The 21,759-nt window shown below is 39.9% G+C and overlaps 1 protein-coding gene across 3 annotated transcripts in view; it reads left to right on the plus strand.

Annotated features, from left to right (window-relative positions):
* trps1 (trichorhinophalangeal syndrome I) overlaps positions 1-21,759 on the plus strand; it is a 112,284-nt gene that overhangs the window by 43,495 nt on the left and 47,030 nt on the right. For all 3 annotated transcript variants that reach the window (XM_079591278.1, XM_079591279.1, XM_079591280.1), the window contains exon 5: positions 1,848-2,430. In XM_079591278.1, the coding sequence (XP_079447404.1) occupies positions 1,848-2,430 (583 nt within the window). The remainder of the gene's footprint in view (positions 1-1,847; positions 2,431-21,759) is intronic.

A 21,759-nucleotide genomic window follows, 5' to 3' on the forward strand; every position in this document is an offset into this window, starting at 1 on the left:
GCTAAAAAAAAAAAAAAAAAGTTTTTCTGATGTGTAAACATTGTGTTGTGTAATCAAAGGTAAATGCATCGGATTGTACGCTTTCTCACACTTCACCGGTCGCTGGAATGCACCAATGTTTGATCTGCCCCGGCCTCCGTGTACCTAGGAGGAACAAATTACAGCACTGCATGCTGGGAAAGTCAGGCAGCAGCAATGATGAAAAGCACTTTTCCACTCTGTCCCTCGTTTAGTGTCTAGATGGGCAGAGATGGCTCTTCTCTTTCGTCTTCTCCTGCTCTTTATCCTTCTCTTCGGCACGGGTCAGATTGTGAGAGGCTGTTTACCGGGTAACAGATGTCAGATTTTTTTTTTTTTTTTTTTTGCTTTTCAACTGATTGGTCTTTTTCATAATACAAGGAAAATCTTGCACTGAGATTCAGTTTAAAGCATAGGGCTCCAGTGGGCATTCATGATAACACCATCACAGCTTTTGCTTCGGAAAGATGGATAAAAAGCGAGAGAAGAAAGAGCACGAAGATGCCACATTTAATGCATTTAGATGGATTTCTATACATAAGTGTACACACACACACACACACACACTCACACACACACACACACACACACACACACACACACACACACACACACACACACACACACACACACACACACGTAATCTGGATCACCAAGGCTGTTTATTTGATCAAAATTACAGTACAAACAGTAATATTGTGAAATATTATTACAGTTTAAAATATCTATATTTTCTATTTTAATGTATTTTAAATGTAATTTATTCCTGTGATCAAATCTGAATTTTCAGCATCATTACTCCAGTCTTCGGTGTCACATGATCCTTCAGAAATCATTTTAAGATGCTGATTTGATGCTCAAGAAACATCTATGATTATTGGCACAGTTGAAACGTTGTTCCTTGATTAATAAAAAGTTCAAAAGAACAGCATTTGTTTGAAATTGAAATATTTTGTAACATCATAAATCTGTCACTTTTGGTCAAACAAATGCTTGTACTTGCTGAATAAAAATATAAATTTCTTAAAAAAAGAGACTCTTACTGACCCCAAACTTTTAAATGGTATGTAATATTTATCACAGAATACAGAGTTTCAACCCTGTCTATAAAGATCTCCGAGGACCAAAACTAACTATTGTAAATATAAAAATAAAGGGTCTTCATTTATACAACATCACAAATACCAGCCTTTGAATCTGTGATACTTGATGAGCATGTTAGAACAGGAAAATAGTGCTTTTTTATTTACAGATGATCGTGAAAAAAGATTAATAAGATTTGAACTATCAACACTAAGGACTTTTTTGCTTTTAAAACCTCTCATTCAATGTAAATACTTCATTGCGGTGCGTTTAGCATTTAAAGCTAAACCTATCGATGAATGGCCATTGTCCAAGCACATCTACTGATGCATATAAAATAAACATGTTTTTTTGGGTGGGGTGTCAGTTTGGCAATAGTCGATTTCCAACAGGAAGTGCACGCTTATAGAAAATCATTGGTGTTTCTGGAGGGAATGTCACGTTCATTTACCTACAGGTTTGCAGACTGTTCATTTAGCGAGAGTTTTGAGCAGCTCTTTGTTTCCTTTATTTGGAACAGAACAAAGAGCCATTATGCAGACGAAAATAGCTGACTAAACCGTAATTACACAACATTACAGAGATCCAGACCCAGCTCAGGAGGGCAGAGACGTCAGATTAGGAGAAAGTACACGTAATCATGATGTGCGTTCGTCTCTTAGATGGCTCTCTAGGGCTAGATGGTTTCCCGATCTGTTAAGGATGATAAAAATGATCCCTGAGACCATCTCTTGTCCTCTTTGCAGGAGAGTTCACGGCTGCTGTCGTTGTCGGCGTTGTAGTTTCACTGCCACGGACACCTCGGCTCTGCTGGATCACTTTAACTCGGTCCACTGTCAGGACCCCACAGATCCGGCCTCGGCTCCTGCCAACGGATGCTCGGCCCCGTCAACCCTCCGCATCAAAGAGGAGAGCAAAGGTGATCTGAAACTCTATAGCCTGGTGACCCCGGAGCCCAGCCGAGCCGAGCCGCTGCCCGTGAAGAGCGAGGCCCAGGACGAGAAGGAGAAGGGCTGGTTTGAAGGAGTGCGAGGCGGAGAGCAACACGTGCAGAGTCTGGTGTGGGTCCCTAAAGAGCGCGCAGGGGAGATTCTGAGGGGAAGCCCTGCCCCGTTCCCTCAGTCCACACTGGGTCTTCTGAACGCTGTGACCTCGGGGGTTAAAGACCAGCAGAAGCTTCGAGACTCATCGGGACTGATCTTCAGCCTCAGCGCTGATGCCAAAGCCTTTCTGCCGGGGACGCCGGCGAGCGCAGAGAAACCCGGACACCAGTTCCCGGCCTCGACTGAGGGCAAAAGTGCCAAGGAAGAGTCTCAGTCACTCCTACGGGTAAGAGATGATGGTCTATGTCTGTCCACTCTGTTTGGACTTTTGCATTTCCTTTCCAGTTATTAACACTCTGTCTGAGGGCTTTCTGGGCCCTGGAGGTGTTTTGACATGCACTGATGTTTGTGCTTATTTCTGTTACGTTTAACATTTGAATGGCTAAAGTCTGAGTACACTGTATTCAGCACACACTCTGCTGCAGTAATATGTGAGCAGCATGCATTTACAAGTTTGTAGTTTTGAGAAAATTATGTTTATGCGTGGTTTGTGAAAAAGAATCAAGTCACTGAAATAAGGCCATAAAACCCACGTGACCGGGCTCAGCAATAATGATTTTTTTTTACATTTGTGCTGGCATAGTCAGTATATTTTCACTGGCCACACTAGAAAAGTGTCTTAAGTACTTTATATATTATAATATAGTACCGATATATTGCTAATATGTTTTTATAAAATAATATTTTATATTTATATATATATATATATATATATATATATATATATATATATATATATATATATATATATATAAATTATCATTATTATTATTTATTTTAAATACAGATATATTTTTATTTTAGATATTTTTTCATATTTTTACATGTAATATTTTATTTAAAATATAATTATATAAAAATCTAGTAATGTATTATCATCATCATAATATTGTCTTATTATTATTATTTGTGTTTTTAAATGCACATATATATTTTTATTTTTATTTTTTAAATTGAATAACTATTTTAGCAACATTTTATCTACATGAGCAATACTGCATACTACAATTAATCGCAGCATAAAAGTTTTAATTTACATATTATATGTGTGTGTGTATAAATAAAGTATAAAAGTATATATATATATTCACACACACTCACATATACTGTATATAATATATATATATATATATATATATATATATATATATATATATATATATATATATATATATTTGATTGCAGGTTGTGTTTTCTGTACAAGAATTTGCTACAAATAATTGAATAAGAGTATATGTACACGATCAACAGATCTGAGATGTATTGCACAGCATTGACCCGTTGTGAAACACTCACACTGGCCGTCCTTGTTTTTGAGCCCTGACCTGAGAACATCTGCCAGTGTTTCTGTTGGGATGGAGGAGCAGTGTCCATGACAGTAACGTCTTATCAATCGCTTCTCTGTGCCTATCATACCGAGCAGCCTGCTTGTTGTCAAGCTTAAGTTGTTTGTGTATGTGTGTGTGTGTGTGTGTGTGTGATCATCCTCGCTTGTGTTTTAATGAAGTCAGTATGTGCGGAGACCTCTGCAGCTTAATAACCTGGACAGACTAATTGATGCAGAGCCATCGAGGTCCTCATCTCTGAGAGACAAACAAACTAAATAAACTGGAGCATATACGTTCTCTGAGCTTTGGGTAGTGGACAATACAGTCAAATCTGATGGAAAGATATAATAGGGAGTACAAGGGCATTGCAACAATAACAAATTTAATATAACATTTTAGAAATTTACATGAAATTTTCAGCGTTCAGTGAACTAACCGCAGTGTTTGCATACTTGAATTCTGATTGGTCTAGTCATCCTTATATTGACCATTTATGACAAACGCTGAGGATCATGTCATTTTTAAAGCGGATTGCATTATGATTAAATATATTTACGTATTCTTTTGCAGCTTTGCAAGCATTAATGTTGCCTTCATAAAATGCAAATCTGGTTGAAAATTCCTGCAATTCTCTTCTGCATCACTGTCAGAAGATGAATACATATTATTAAATGTGTGTTGGTTACAGTGAGCTGTACATAATGGCTGTATGTCTTATAACAATGTATTTGCGTTTCTTCCGCCTGTCTTCCCATATTCCACGGTCTCTGTCAATCGGATAACATGGTGAATCCGACACAGTGGTTACCGCTGCACAGAAGCATGTGTTGCGAGTCTATAAAAATCAGGACGTATGTGTCTCTGTGATACGAGCAGCGATCGGGCTTTTTTTCCACGCCGTTGTTAAAGGTGAGCAGAAGAAAGACAGGCGGAGACTGCTTAAAGATGCACAGCTAGTGGAAACAAGAGTTCTACAAAGGCTTTTTTATGTAATGTATTCACTGTCTGACATTTCCAGCAGAATTGGGCTGCGGTTAAATGTTAAATGCAAACCCAAGGTCGTGCGATGGTGTGTATTCAACAGCTCTGTGTATTTATGTGTGCGTTAAAGCTCCCCGTTCTGCTTTGATCTTCACGTCGACTGACAGCGAGAGGAAGGAGTGGCTGTCCCGCAACTTTCTGACATAATTTCCGCTTGTTTGCCTGTGTTTTAACGCTGAGCTCTGAGTTACAAGAGGCCCCTGCTGGGAATCGTTCCTTCCTGTGCATCTCCAATCCAAAAGGCATCTCTGTCTGATGTAACTGGCCCCAAAAAAAGAAAAGCAAGGCGAACGGGAATGGGTTTTCCTCCCTGGATGGTTCTGGAAAAGGGTTGGCAGGAGAGAAGGCCAGGCGTGGTCCGCTCGGTGGTTAAGTCATTAGGCTAGGCGTGTCGAGAGTGTGTGAAAGCTTCGGGGTGGAGGTGGAGGCCTCGCTCTAGCCCTCAGGAAATGTTGAATCAGAACATTTTTTGGGACTGCTAGGGCTTAATGGGACTCAGAAGGGATCTGAAGTCCGTCACAATATTTTTTGAGTTACCATGACTTGGCGTGTGAGTCATCTATCGCATTATGAAACCCGGCTCAGCCAGGGAGGGGTTCCTCACCGCGAGGAACCTAAAGAACCCAGTCTGGAGCCAAAGCTCACACAGACCAGACTTGATTCGGGTCTCGGAGAGGAGATGATAACTGAGACGGAGACTTTGTGATGAGGGGTTTGGCTTTTAGAAACTGGAGATCTAATCGTTTCTTTCCTGCTCGTCTCGGTTTTTGTTGCACATTTGATAATAGATGCCTATTTCAGGGTCTTATTGCGAGAACAAAAATCTGAGAAAAATAGAGATTTTCTGAACTCAAGCACATAATAGTGATTCATCATTTTTTAATTATTTTAGTTTTGTTGTTGTTTTTTTCTTCCCACCTCCACATGTTAGATAATGTGTTCACATTATATGCCGCCTTTGGCCAACTTTTATTAGCCGTTTGCATTAATTGAGAAAAGAAAGATCTGCATTGCTTTCTACAATCTTCTTCCAGCCTCCCACTTAGTGACTAAGTTACCACAACTTGATAGAGTGGGATAAAGTTAAATTGAACTTTTTTTCCTTCACAGTTTTGAGTTTATTTTATGAGACACGTCGTGTACTTGTGACAAAATAAGCATTTCAAAAAATATACTTTTTCTATTTTTTTAAAGGTCAAATGTGACTCTCCAGTTGAGTTGTTGATTTGATCTACGTTGGGCTAACCTTCAACTTCAGATTATTTTACACTCAAGTATGAGCATACTTTTCCCTCAACGATGAATCATTGAGCAATAATGTAAAGGGTCTGGATGCCAGCTTTTCTTTTGGAGAAGAACTTAGTATAATATATCATTTTTGTTCATTATGAGCCATAGAAACCATTGTATGCTAATATCTCTGTGTGTGTGTGTGTATATGTGTATATATATATATATATATATATATATATATATATATATATATATATATTAATACTATATCTAATTTATATTCGTTTTTATTTATATTTTTATATTAGCCTTTGAACTATTTAATATTTTTAGTTTTCATGTTAATTTTTGTTACATTTTTTGGTCATTTTGTAATGTGTGTTTGTCTATTTAGGATTACGTTTATTTTTATTTCAGTTTTTCATTAGTTTATTTATTTCCAGTAAATAATTGTAATGCTTCAACTTATTTCAGTTTATTGCCAAGGTAACATTTTTAGATTTCATTTAGCTTAATATTTATAATTTTTTTATTTATGCTTTATTTCAATGAACAGATTAGTAGGTTTAGTTTTAGTTAACAATAATAACCCTGATCTATATTGCTCTCCATATTTACACCTACAGTATGCATTCATGTTAGGACAGTTGATTGTATTTTAAGCAGTTTTTTTTCTGACGTCTGGCATTGTTATTAAACATCTAAGGCTGCTCCCGACTAAAGATTTTTCTAGTCGACTTAGTCATTCATTTGAGCCATTAATCGACTAACTGCTGATTTATATGAATTAAAATAGTTTAATTTATACTGCGGGGAATACTAAACCATAATGAACCTTTAATATTTAGGCATAATATAGCCTATTCCGCGCTCAAGCGCACACATAGCTTGTTGCAAAGCACCTTCAAAAGTAATAATTATGAATATGGTAAGGAGACATTTTGATTATTAATAAACTAGTGTCCGTGTCAGTGAAGTTGACAATACTACTGACTCATATTCCATAATCAGAGAGAATTTGTCTTCTATTTGAATTGGTTAATTTAAAAGTAGACATTTCAAACTTTCTATATATTTCTCATGTTTGTGAGGTAAGCAGCCTATACGCTGAGTTTCGGTTCATTGATGAGACCGAGGCGGTTTGTTTTCTTTATTTTACAAAGGCACACTCTTTTGTTGTTATTGTCAGTTTACTTAGATAAAAGTACTTCACAGTTTAGATTGATGCATTATTATTATCTGTATGACCAAAATGACGTAGTATTCAGCGGCGGCCTTAAGCATCTGGGGGCCCATTTTAATAACTAATATGGGGCCCTACCCACATAAAACATAAACATAATAGAGCATAAAAAGCAAGGATTCCTGTTGGTTTTCATCAATGGTATATATTTGTTTTACGTGCACTTTCAGCTTCATGAACAGGCAGCTCAACATAGAAATAATCCAACCTTATTTGATTAAAACTATATACAATTATACAGCGTTTTACGTTGGAATAAGCCTCAACCTTTCACGCAGGGCAACTTCACTGCTTAATTGATTTGCGCAGTATATTTTCAGTTGTCTGGGCTAATTAAAAAATAATAATAACAGCTCAAACATCCTCTCAACTTGAATTATTTAACAAAAGCAAAGAAGAAAAAGTGTCTGACTGACACTGAACCGAACTTATCGATATTATACTTCAGATCGCTTAAGCCGTTCGCGGGGGCGGTAAACGTCGCCAAGGTAACCGCAACGCGAGTTCGACCAATCAGAGACGTCAGTGTTTTGCTTAGAATTGTGGGTAGTGTAGTATTTCTCCAGAAGATTGCAAATAACAAGGTTGATTTCATAGCTTGTGGCTTTTATAGGAGCAGAAACTTTCGCATGAAACCTCGTAGCTCGTGGTCAATCTACCTTGGGTGGTTTAGACATTATGGCTGAAAATCAATATCCTACGGAGAAAATTAATGGGATTTAGCTGGTTAATTGAAACGGGTGAAACATCTGGTAGTATTATAAGTTTCCACTGTTATCAGTGATCGCGCCGGCGAACTCCATGTTGTGCAGTTAGCGCTCTAATACTTTAGCTTCCTCACTTCGCACAAACACTTGGATTAGATATGTATGCCTAATAATAATAGCACACATTTATCTAGGTTGAACGTTAGAGCGAGCAGCCAAGTTACTTCCATGTTTCAAATGATAAGCCGCATTTGAGGCTGATGGATGATAGGCGAACGTTTGGATTTCCTACCCGACATCTAGTTCTGAAGTGTCCGGTTTGCCCTTGACAGTCAATAGCTATGTTTCCATCCACACGTTTTTATCCGAATTAAGTGATATCGAATGAAAAATGCCTTATGAAAACAGTAAAATTCGATTGAAAATCATGAATATCTACTCAAATGAAATACGTTCGGTCTCATCGGATTTGATCCTGATCGATATACGGCTTATGCGATAAACGCTGATGGAAACGTTATTTCCCGAATAAATAATGAATAACATTTTGTCTAGCAAAACTTTGTTCGCAAATGTTGGCTTGAATATTGTGCGATTCAGTGCGAAAATGAATGGAAACTCATAAAATGTCTCAAATCAATTCGATTTACCAATTTGATCGCAAAACAGCATGTGACGTCATTACGCGCAGGTTTTTATTCGCTTTAAAGCCGTTGGATGGAAATACACTTTCACCAGCTTTATTCGCATACGTTTTTTTTTACCGAACTTCAGATAATTCGATTGAAAAGTGGATGGAAACATAGCCAGTGACTCTGATTTCCAGCTTCCTCACACCATAGAGAGCCGTTCTCCCCCCGTGTTCTGGCCCGTTACCGACGTCTCCTCATGCCAGAGCTCATTACTCCTGGTCCAGTGTTCTCCTGCATACTACCCAGAATCCCACTCGTCCAGCGATCAGCAATTAACCCCTCCGCTGAATTGTGGCTGTGCCTTGCCACACAATCATTGTTTAGGGTTGTGTTCAAAAGGGACACTGTTTTTTGCAGTTGACCTCCTGCCAGTTGCGGGTCACGTTAATTGCCCCAGATTGATATTCCCGCTGTGCTCGGTGCTGGAGTTGGTCAACCCCTGGAGCAAACGGATATGTTTTTTCATCTGTGAAGACTAATCATGCGGTTATCCTTTTATGTTGCTTCTTAGTGCACTTCAGTATCTCTAAAGATAGTCCTATTGTTATTACCTAATTAAGCCTCCAGCCACAAACCCTGCAGAACATACTAAACTTTACTCCCAGTGGGCTCTTTTACTACTTAGACTTTCCTAACTTAACCCTCTGTCTTTGTAGCACTGAAAATGATAGTTTTGCGTGAGCATCTCTAGAATAGTTTTTGATGTGATTTGCGTTGAGCTAACTTTTCCTACCCTTTGTCTGATTTGATTATTTTGACTCTTAAAAAAAAAAAAAATCAGCAGATGTGAGGATTACTGCTCTATTGGTACCAAATAAAATTGTACAAATAATTACTTTTTCCAAACAGGCTTCCCAAACATTTCCTCCAGGTGCCATTGGCCAGAAAAACAAGTAGTTTTACATTGATTGAATCTAGGGATCAACTGGTAGATGCTAGAAACATATTTCTCCATTGAAGGCCATCCAAAAGTAGCGGTGTAGTCCAAAGCACTCCTAAAAGCATTATATTAGATTTATGTATTATATTATATTCATGTATTATATATTTTTTCATGAATAATTGTATTATTTTTTTAATTCAAATTAGTGTTAAAACTCTTTGACAAGGTCAGTGACGATTTGTTTAGAGAGAGAGAGAGAGAGAGAGAGAGAGAGAGAGAGAGAGAGAGAGAGAGAGAGAGAGAGAGAGAGAGAGAGAGAGAGAGAGAGAGGGGGGGGGGGGTGTCAGCGTGCTTTCGTTGCACAGATTGTTTGAAAACATAAGTGAAGGCAAGATTGTAGTTTAATAGACCCCTTTTCAGTTAGTAAACATGGTGACGTTTTTTGTGGGCGGAGCTTATGTGGAGGCGGAACGATCCCTCTGGCCGCTTCACTAACGTCAGTTTGCCAGTTTTGATAGCTTGTTTTTTAACAATGGCTGGAGAAAATCCGATTTTATCTTAATGTGCAAGCTCACTCACTGTCCAGGATCAGAGAGAGAGAGAGAGAGAGAGAGAGAGAGAGAGAGAGAGAGAGAGAGAGAGAGAGATGTGAAGCCAAACTTCTGGCTTTCTGCACCGTTTTTTTTTTCTCCGTTTCCTTTTGTTTCACTTCATGTGTGGTCACCTTCCCTGGAACTTTTTCCATCGCAGATTTCTATTTAGATGTAAGTGTGGCCACGTTTGATCCCAATCTGACACCAAGCCTGGCTGTGGATTCCAGCGTCCAGCACCGCCTGGCCCACATCAAAGAGACAGGAGCCCCTTTTTGTTCCTTAACGAATACAATCTGCCATTTAATTTGTGCGCCGTGTCGGATTAACCGGGCCTCCGAGGAAGGTGACATTCGCTGTTTTCTCCCTTCCTTTTTCACATGCTTCTTCGCCCACCTCCTTGGGTTGTAGTTCAGCAAGCATTTAGTTGACGTTAAATATGCCGTGCGGATAGACAGCGGGAGAGGGAACGCGGTGGATGAAAGGAGAAGGAGTCTGGGTAGATGCTGATTAGCTTCACTTTGCAGCCTAATGAAGAGACGGCTTACCTATTAGTCTGCCGAATCCGAGTGTCAGGTGCCAGGCTTCGGGATTTAGGAGACGGAACTGCTAACCGAGACCGTTGCGATGCAACAGCAAGCTCGTATGCGGGAGCGATGGATCAGGAGGCGGAGCCAGAGTCCTCTAAACAAACACACAGCACCACAGGCACGCTTGGCAGCATGTACAAGTGTGATTAGCTTGTGGAATGATGTGCAATGACACGAGATCCGCAAAAGCTGCTGTTTTACCCAAGGGCCAGGCGTCCTCTCTAACCAGGCTGTACCAAACCTGCTCTGTGAGGCTGATGTTTGAGGAACTATCGTGTGGGACGATACGCTGATCTCCCAAATCTATACTATCATGAGAATTGGGTGCTAAATCGATGTGTATTGAGCTTCGATATTGCAACGTATTGTGCTTTTGTTTGCTTTTTTAACATTAGACCATGGGACAAAATTTAATTATAAACGTGTATGTACTGTATACGATGAGTCATATTTACAAAAACAGTTTTATTCCAGGAGCATCAATCAGTACCAGTTTACCGTGGTAATAAAATGCAATAAAATTAGTTTTTGGCATCATGACCAAAATCAAAATCACCAAGATTATGGGTCAGATTTACTAACATATACCCTCCTTTGGCGTTAAAAACTACTGTCAGGATTTAGTAAAGGCATGCAGTGAAAAATTAGCGCTGGGCACAGTTATTTGCATATGCATTTGTATGAGTTTCCCTTTCAGATGCAAACGTTATCATCAAAATTAATTATGCAAGGTGGTTTACTAAGTTTTGTGCTCATCAATGTAGTTTTTTGCACCATTATTTAGCACCCAAAAAAGCAAGTCTTAAACCAGACGTTAGTTTGCGCTGCTCTTGGTAGATTGCGTTGGTCATTATGGAAATGATCCGGCTGCGTCTGCGCTCTTTAATATGCGTGTCATCAGTAGATCATGTGCAGAACTTTACACTTCCATCGATGATTTTTTGGATTTGCTCTCTCACACTAACTTGCCCTGTTTAGTAAATTAGGTGTTTAGTTATATAGGTGTATAGTGGCTTATTTTACAGTCAGGAGTACATGGAATATAAAAACATTGTAACGTCATATACTGAAGGCTTTGATTAACATAAACAGACTGTCTTAGTGCAGGTTAAGGTGGTGGCAATTGAATATGACTTGCATCAATTGTGAATCTTTAGTTCTTTTGTGAAAAAGAGATTTTGTGAATCTCTCTGTATGCATGTGGGAGATATGAATGAATGTCTATGTTTTGGTGTGTCCTGGAGTGGCAGATGTCGGAGGAGTTGTTAATCTGGTTGCACAGGTGAGGAAGTTGAAGTGCTTTGCACCGTTCTGCAGACAGATGGTTTGCATCCCCCCCCCCGCCTTTCACCACCGTTTCTGCAACGTAAGGCTTCTCTCCGGGTATCGTGCTGACGCGGCAACCCCTTCATGCACATCCGGGAGCGTAATGTGGAGAAGCGTCACCCAATCTGCCCATCTCAGAGCCGTCTCCTGAGTTTTTCAACCTCTCCAGGTGAGAACGACGAGCAACCTGTGTCATCTTCTCCTGCTGATCCCCAAAATACCAATGCATTTCTCTCAGTCAGATTTCCCTGCACCTGCACAAAACCACTGGAACTAACAATTAATTTCTCCAAGCACATCGTGTCCACACGCCTCTGAATGCACGATTACCCTCGGAGTATCAAAGAGGGATTGTAGCTTAGGAACGGTAAACTTTGATTGCAACAAGCATGTTCTTCATCAGGGATCTATTAGAATCTGTTTAACATATTTATGTTGCATATGGATATGTTTTGCATATATCTAGATCAAAGGCTTGTTTGGATACTGTACACAGGAGAGCTTTCTTGTTTTTTTAAGATGGTAAAAGAACATGCTAAAAGTAGAAGAATGATCATCAGTTTTACATTTGACTTTATATGATACATATTATTTTAGCCATTGTGAACAATGTGCATTTTAACACACAACACAAGTCTTATTGCCTACACTCATTATTTATTGTTTTTTACGCCAGTAGGTGGCGAAAAGAGTAAGTCTAAAAGCAAGTGAGTCATTGAATCATTCAGTCAACGTTTCGTTTAACAACACTGATTCATTTAGGAACGAAAATAGGGGCTGTGTTTGAAATCGCACCCTATTCCCTCATTCACTATTGCCTACATTACTCCACTAATATAGTCCACTCGAAACAAGTGAGTGAGTACAGACACTGAGTGTGCCGGAAGGCCTGATGCTTTTGCATAGTTTGTTCTTGCTGTTTAATAATGTTTTGAAACTTAGCAAGTGGCAGCTCCTGTAGTAATGAAAAGATTTATCTTAAATTTTAAGTGTGTGTGTGTGTGTGTGTGTGTGTGTGTGTGTGCGTGTCCGTGCGTGCGCGCGCGTGTGTGTGTGTGTGTGTGTGTGTGTGTGTGGTTGAACAGTTTTATAAAAGTAATATCACACTTGCAGTTGAGGTTTTAGTCTGAATATCAGCACATATTTTGAACACCAGCACTTTTCTATGATATTGCTTGGATGTAATTAATGAATGCATGAATAATATTGTTATAATAATAAATAATTATCATTAAATAGCCCCTGTCCCCCCCGTGGATCCTCTATTCCGGTGAAATGCAGCACTAACATGGCTCATTGCTTGCTACTCTTTACTATTGCAAACACCTGTATCTTTGCCGGCTCTCGAGTGAAGAGCAATCTCTTTGTATTGTGTTTCCAATTTGTGTATTTATTATGTGGCAAATACACCCTAAAGTTCCTTAACCATAGCACTCAATTTACTGCGAAAGGTTCTCAGGCCTGGAAGTGCGAGTAAATGCAAGCACAGCGTAAATGAGTCATTGCGAGGAGAAAGGCTTGTGATAAACACCACGTCTACTTCGGGCAGCCCAGAAATGAAATTCATTAGGTCTGCCATCGTTTACATTTCCGCCCGCTGCCTCGAATTATATTTAGTGACAGCTGCTTTGATAAGCCACACTGTATGTTTCTGCGACTATTGAATTTCCATCGGGATTTCTTCCTTAATGTGTTTCATTTTCTTCTCTATGGCCTTTTCTTTTTCTCGTCCTCCGTCCCCTTTTGTAATGGTGTGAAGCCAGTCCTGAGGAGGAATATTACACGGTTCCACCTCACCGGTGCAGATGAATGGTGTGGGTGGAGCCGTGTCCCGACGAGAAGAAAAAATAGGCAAATGATGAATTATCTTCTCTTCTGATCATCATTATCATAAGTCTGTAATTACTGATGACATTTTACAAATGACCAGGCCCTCTAATCTCTCTCTTCAGCCGGCCCTACCTGCGTGACCTCTCTGTGTACAGCTGGGTTTCACAACAGAACCGCTTTTATTTGATTTTCTGTCTGTTTAGAGAGCTCACCGCATGATACAGGGACCAACTTGGCATACACTTTCCACGAAGGTACAAAATAGGGCCATTTTCTTTTTCTTGCTCAACAAACGGTCAGTGAAACGAGGTGCTTAACCTTTAGAAAATGCTGATGGTACGCCCCAAGAGGTCAAAATAAATATTAAATGAGTTGCTTTCTATTTTTATTCATTTTAAATGAGCTTTGCAGGTTTTACAAGCACATTTTCGGTTTAAATGCTCCCATTTGTGTTTTGTTTTTCTAGCAATAAACATTGAATAACAATCAAAGTTTGAATCGTTATAATTAAAATGGGTGGGGAAAAAACAATGTTTTGAATAGCAATTCAACAGATAATATCAAAATCATGTCTATTTTAATATTATAATGCTTTTTATAATATTTGAAGTCGTTGGATAAAGTCAAGAAGATAAGGGAGACGGGCCAAAATCAATTTTTACAGACGTTTGATGTTTAAAACTAGACTAGTCATGCTAGGTTTATATTTCTTAAACTAACATATCTTGTAGTTCTCACACAAAAGTGCTAAAAGGTTTTGAGATGTCAAAGTGTGCCTTATTCTTGGAAAGTGCCACAGATTCCTGTAACACCGCTGGTTTTTATGCCACAAAATTGTGGGTTACCAACTAGAGAGGCCGTGAAAGGTTGCAATTTACCTCAGAAGATTAGAAGCACAACACAGTGATGTTTATCTCTGTGTGTCTATATCTTGCCAATAAAATACATGTTTGTAGAGCATTTTCAAGATGGTATTATCTACAACATAAGCTGTTTTCCAATAGCACACAGTCCTTCCATCTAATTTAACTGGGCTATGCTTTCTATGCCCAGTTGTTCCTAGCAGAATGGAAGCTTGGCAGGATTATTGGTTGGTTGCCCTTTCAGGAAGTCGGCCTCACTGGCAGAAAGATGACCAAGGTTATTTTCCTTTGGTGATAATAAGTAATGGCTTATATAGATCAGTGAGCTCTAATCACAAATTCCTCCCCACATCTCATTACTTTAACATTCTTTTAGCTGTATCAGCGGCAGCGGCTCTTAGGCGATAATTTCCTCATCGGTCAGTGCTGAGTGGATCAGCGTTCTGGGCGAGATGCAACGGAATGACAATCCGCCGGCCAGAAAAGAGGAGGCAGAGAACGGGCTGTACCTAAAGACTTCAGAAGAAGAAACTATTTTTATAAGAAAGACTATTTTTTTGCTAAAATGAGAAAATAAAAATGGAGCTGATTCTCTTTGTCCTTTTTTCTCAGAGAAGCTAATTAGTGTTAAACTTTTAAAGCTATATTTTTTTTTTTAAGGAAAAGATCCCTCATTAAATTCTCTTGATTTTTCTGTGCTTTAATTTATAATTACAACGGACTAAACATTTTAAGGCAACAAGATAACTTGCTTTTTTAAGTTAAACCAACTTTTTTTTTTACAGTGTACAGTACACTCTAAAAAATGCTGGGTTGTTTTAACCCAATTTTGGGTCAAATATGGACAAACCCAAACGTTAGATCAAAAATAATGCAATTTAAACATTTAACCCAATGGCTTGGGGTTAAACATTTAACCCACTCTAATTTTTTTAGAGTGTAGATTTAGTTTTTGATGAAGGATTGATAATTGTGAAATTTCAGTGATATTTAAAATTAATTTTTGATCATATCGCACAACAATAATCGTGTTAAACAGTCATGATTATTCTTTTTTTTTTCCTGCAACCTTGCACACATAAATCTTCAACAGCTCTTCCACAGCTTGAGCTCCGTTTGCAGATTGTTTCGGTTTACCGGTTGAAAGAAAATAGTGAGACTTATTGTTCTTTTATTGCCGTTCTTAGCAAGTTTTTGTTCATGTCTGTGTTTGTTTGTCATCGAACGCGCGTGTGTGTTTGCGTTTCCCGTCCATTTGTGCTCTAGAACCGTGCTAACGCTGCTCAGACAGGAAGTGGAAAAACTTCCCCCACATCTCGCAGACGAATTCTGTAACAGAGTGCCACATTTTATGAGCAAGGACGGGAGGGGAAGAGAAAAAAAGTGTGTGACTAGCCTACCTGCTGTAGTGTACGGTCTGAGAGCATGACCTCACCGTCTGAGGGGGCGGAATACACTGAGCCGTTTCAACAGTCTTCCAGGACGCCCCTGTTTATTTTTGTCTAAGGAATGATGGGAAATTTGACTGCTGCAGAAACAAACTGACACCCTTGTGCACCAGCCGGCCAGTGTGCGTTTGTGTATTCGTCCTGTTCCTGGGGTTTGGCTGCTCTGGGCAGGAGGAGGTGGAATGGAAAGGATGGCGCGGCTGTGAGCAAAGTTTGCTGTTCCGTGGCTTATAATGGTCAGATTGTGTTTAAAGTTGAAGCAAGACATAATCGGCGGTAATTCACTCATGTGTCTGTCTGCCATGATTACATCCTTCTCCACCATCCTAAATCAAGTCCTTTCAGTTACGGCCAGCTGCTCTCATAACATGTTTGCTCAGCGTCGGTTCCATACGCCATTTCCACGCCGTTTTTAGTGAGCGATTAATTTATCGACTTTGAGTCTGAATGGCACTCGTGTCAAGTCCACCGCACCTTCTGTTATGTTTGGGGCTGAGCCTATATTCGCACATGTTTACGCCATGAAGAAAAGACTTGCATTGTTATGGAAACCTGATGTTATGTGCAACTGTCTTTCTAATGAAAGTCCAAATCCAAACGTGGTTCTCCTTATGTAGCTTTATGTGGTAGCAGGTTGGACTGTGATCACTGTTTTGTGCGCCCACCCTTCAAACGCTCCAGCCACAGCTGCACCGAATCACCTTGTTAAATAGTGCCGGAAACCTGCCTCCTTACCACCCACGTCTGCTTTCATTCACCAAAACCTTTATAATGATAATAAATGTCAGCGATAATACAACTTTGCCAACCCCACCTCCCCGCGACGTTATTTACATTTGAAGCCGAGCAGATTTAAAATGAGAGGGTGTAACGCTATCTGGGTCGGGAGATGCCATGCAAAACACAAGCACGCCCAATATATCGTTGACAAGCGTCATTTCTTCACTGTGGTTAGTTATTTTTATGCTTTATTTGTGTAAGGCGCTGTTTTTTAGTGTGAATCATTCATTAAATTCTGGAGTCCCATGACGGATATGTTTCCGATGCTTTTTGTGTGTGTGTGTGTGTGTGTGTGTGTGTGTGTGTAAAATGTCTTGTAGATGTATAACATGTTAGAAAGGTTGAGGTGGGGTGCAGGGATGAAATCTGTGTTCAAACATCTGGTTTTGGGGTGGGGTGTTCGTGATCTGGGTCTCATTTGTCCTGATTCCACTTGTTTCCCATGGTGGAAACCCCTCTCCGTCACGTCTCATCCTCTTCCACCCGGAATAATACAGCGCTAACTGGAGTTTCTAACAGAACTGCAACTCTCTCTTATTGCTCTTCAGGGAAGCGTAGATAAGACAATCGACAATATCATCTCCTGTTCGGATCTCAGCTGATATTGTACACACTCGGTCATTACTCAACCCTGAGCACCTACATCTGTTAAAACTAGGACATGTTGATCAAATTATGTATTTCTTTAACATTCTTTTCAATATTTTTGGCCAATTGTTTTAAGTGCACTATATTTTTCTTAAAGTGACAGAACAACTTACGCTGTTACGCTGTTTAGGTAAACCATCAGTGTTATTTTACTATCATTTATATAATATAGTTTTATTTAAAAAATGTAATTAGATTTTTTAGATTTTTAGTTTTCATTTTAGTTTTTCAAATTCTGTTTTAGTTAAATTTCCATTTAGCTTTAATTTATTTTTATTTCAGTTTTAGTTTTAAATTTCAATTCAAACTTAAATTTCTAATTGTCATTTAAGTTTTTTACATTCACATTTTCAACTAATATTTATATTTTGTTTCAACTTAACTTCAGTGAACAAAAAAACACATGGCCTTCTGCTTTAAAATGGCTGATAGAGCTTGAAGACATTATACAAATTATTGCATTTAAACCTTAAATTTTGTCAAAATGAGAGCAGATCTAAATTTGGATTGTCAATATGTCACTAAAGATCATATCTGCATTTAAAGATGAAGCAATTGTATATGTGGCGTCATTCAGAAAGCCAGGTTTGCGCATTGAACGGTGCCAGAAAGAGCCAGGCGGCCCTAATAACGCAGGAGGGGCCTGAAACCAGAATCCGAGCGGAGCTATTTATGACCTACAGAAGAAGATGAGAGAGATGAAAAAAAACGGTACTGCATAATTTGAATGTTTATATGAATTATGCTTTTGATTTACTGACCAAAGCTTGCTTGTTTGAACACAGAGGTCTAATTCCAGGGCCAGGCCGACTGCAATGAGACATCTGTTTTAACTATGCACGACAAAAGTCATTGACCTGACAGAGGACTTACCAGACTTTTTTTCTCTCCCTCCTCCTCTTTCATGTCCTCCGCTCCTGTCTAGGGTGTGAGACGACAGCCGTAGCGTTGCGTGTAGATGAGACGTTGCGCTCTGTACCCGACTGCAAATGAACATCTGGCCGGCATATTGGTTCCATGTGTGAAAATGAGATCCGTCCGAATAATGACCAGTCTCAATCAGGAATCAGGGCTGGGGGATGAATGCACGCTGATCCTGATTTGCTCGACAGTTCAAATTGGCAGCACCTTACATAATTAAGGAGCAATTGGCCAAGATTAGGCGGGCTTCGGACCCTGACCGATCATTAATTTGGAGCCTCGTCTCGGGGTCTGGCCTCCTGCTTTTTACTACCCCGCCGACCTCCTCTGGAGTTTGCCAAAGCACTATCAGCTGGTAGCTATTTGTCAGAAACCCCCTCATAACGACCTTAATTGTTTTAGACAAACAAGCAAGCTTGTGGCCTAGGCTTTTTATACAGGAAGACATGGCTTCTTTGATCCGTGCTATATTCTTTAGCGAAGCCTCGAAGCTATTTACCAAAGAGATTTATCCACAGACAGACTGATCGACTGACAGACTTTGAGACTCCAAAACAGCCACTTTTTTGACTCTTGTGCCGATTGAGAGATGAAAGAAACCCCAGTGCTTATGGGTATGGTTCAACCCACAAAAAATGAACTGTACGGATCTATTTTGTCAAAAATGCATTTTAAATAGAATTCTTACAAACAAAACAATTAATGGATCTTTTTATGAGCACTTTTTAAATGTTTTAATTAAAACCAAAATTGTCAGCAACTGTGGTGATATTATAATGAAGAAAAAGCTCAAGAAAGACTTGTAAGTAGTTTGTCATCATATTATAATATCATGTCTAAAAATAATACAATTTGCAGTGATCAGTTGATATATATGTATATGTTTATATACAACAATTCTGTCATCATTTCCAAACCTTGTATGTTTTTTCTTTGTTCCGTGGAACACAAAAGAACATAATTTGAATAATTCATTAACTATAAAAGTAAAACTTAGGACCCCATTGACTTTGATTATATGGAGAGAAAAAAAATACTTTTGTGTGTTTGGCAAAGAATCGCATGTCACACTTTATTTTAAGGTGACGTAGTTACAAAGTACTGAGTAATATTATTTAACGTAAATATAAATTAAAGTAAGTTACTTGTGCTGAATTTACTGTGATTACTATAGTAAGTAAGTAACTTGTAACTACATCACCTTAAAATAAAGTGTTACTGAAATCATATTAACGCGAGGGTCAGTAATTGACCATTTTCTTTTGGGTGAACCTCCCCAAACAATTGAGCTTCGCATAATAATTTCAGCTGAGCTAAAAAAGCACTGTGGAAATCTTTCTGTCATTTGTCATATTACTCCGCGCAGGTGGCATTTGAGGCGAGTGTGGCATAATGTTAGCATATGAGTGCTGACGGTGGCTGCTATGCTTCATTAAGGGCCATAAACGCTGCCTTTGTACGGGGGGGGAACAGTTTGCTTGCACACTATTTGGCAGCGGTATCGTAAGGTAATCTTGAGTGAATCCGCTGACAGCTTTTCCAGGTATCACAGAACGACAGCACACCCAAATTGTTTAGAGAGAACACTAGCTGATTTGGCACGCCGGTTCTCAGCGTGGTACGAATAAACAAAGCGCAAACATTCCCATTGTTTACAGGCGTAGCTCCGCAACGGCTCCCGTCCATCACGGGTTTGCTGTCAGTGATGGAACGGGTCCGAGAGAGGAGGAGACGTGATCGGGAGAATGTGCAGCAGCCCTAAAATGAAAGGGGCAAGTCCATATGTGTGATTCTCTAGCCGTAAACAGCTCGCAGCCAGTGTCAATTACAACGTCAGACGTGACGGCAGCTATAATCACAGCAAGATGGACCGCTCTCACTCATACTTGTCAGCACATCTGCGCGCTGAATCACAGATCGGTGTGCATGTTTTCTGGCTCGCTCTCACGCTGCGCAGTGGAGGCTTCTGGGATCTGCAGGAAAAACGTGGCAGCGGGGCATCAAACAAACAAGCCGGCGTGAAGCGTGTTGGTCTGCGTACGCCGGGGGCCCGACTTTCCTCACATTCGTTGCAGATCGCTGCCTGCTCTTCTCACTTTTCTCTTTCATTTCCCTCTGTAATCGTTTAATGGCTCGAGGACGCAGTGCCACACCTACACTTCTCTAACCATTCATTTCTTCAGGTATCGGCACGCTCTTCCTGTGCATTTCTCAACATCTCTCTGTAACAACGTCTTCTCTTCTCTCTCCCGCTATCTTGCTCACTCCGCAGCTTTGTTTAGAAAGGGGCCGTGGAGACAGGAGAAAGGGGGAAGAAAACGAGAAGAGAGGGGAAGCACTCTGTTTTTGTTATTAAAAGATGTTTTCACTGTGGAATGTGTGCATTAGCTGTAGATTGTTTCCTATTAGCAGCTTATCTCCAAGGCTTTTGGCTAAGGGCCTGGCCAGAGCTTTTTTTCCAAAGAGAGCGAGAGAGAGAGAGAGAGAGAGAGAGGGAGAGAGAGAGAGAGAGAGAGAGAGAGAGAGAGAGAGAGAGAGAGAGAGGGAGAGTGTCAGGCTTGATGAGAAAGAGCCCATGCAGGGCCTGGGGAATTAACCACTGCTGCCATAGAAACCCTGAAATCCATGACACTGGCAGGCCGGTGTGTGACGTGGCAAACACCCTTGGCTGACCAAGCAGAACTTGTGCCCTCACCTCAGGAAGACTGAAAGCAGGAGAGAGAGAGAGAGAGAGAGAGAGAGAGAGAGAGAGAGAAGGGGAGGGGGTGTCAGCGTGCTTTCGTTGCACAGATTGTTTGAAAACATAAGTGAAGGCAAGATTGTAGTTTAATAGACCCCTTTTCAGTTAGTAAACATGGTGACGTTTTTGTGGGCGGAGCTTAGGTGGAGGCGGAACGATCCCTCTGGCCGCTTCACTAACGCTAGTTTGCCAGTTAGCTTGTTTTTTAACAATGGCTGGAGAAAATCCGATTTTATCTTAATGTGCAAGCTCGTTCACTGTCCAGGACCGCGATTGTTATTTGCAAAAGTTAATTTTAACGGACGGAACCAGATTGGCCGACCCGTACACGCTCACTCAATGATGGACGATCTGACAGGATTAACTTTAACGCCGGTCGAGTTGCTGACCTCTACACCGACCCGATAAAGAAACTGAGCGTAAAGAGAAACTGAGTGCATATAAATATTTAGATGCCAATAATAACTAGTGCTGAATGGTAACATAAAAGACTTGTGTGGTACGATCCGAGGTTCTGCATATCCAGCGCCAAGAAGACAACGATGTAAAGAGTGACATTACGGTGCAATTTTAATAATGTGAATATTTTCTAGAAATAAAGATTCCAGATACAGCATATTCAGTTTTTAACTATGTATTTGATTACTCTTTCTTACCAGGTTCTTCAAAAAGTCTAGTCACAATCAATCAAA

Source organism: Phoxinus phoxinus, assembly GCF_949152265.1.
Source record: "Phoxinus phoxinus genome assembly, chromosome: 19".
NCBI classification, from domain to species: domain Eukaryota; kingdom Metazoa; phylum Chordata; class Actinopteri; order Cypriniformes; family Leuciscidae; genus Phoxinus; species Phoxinus phoxinus.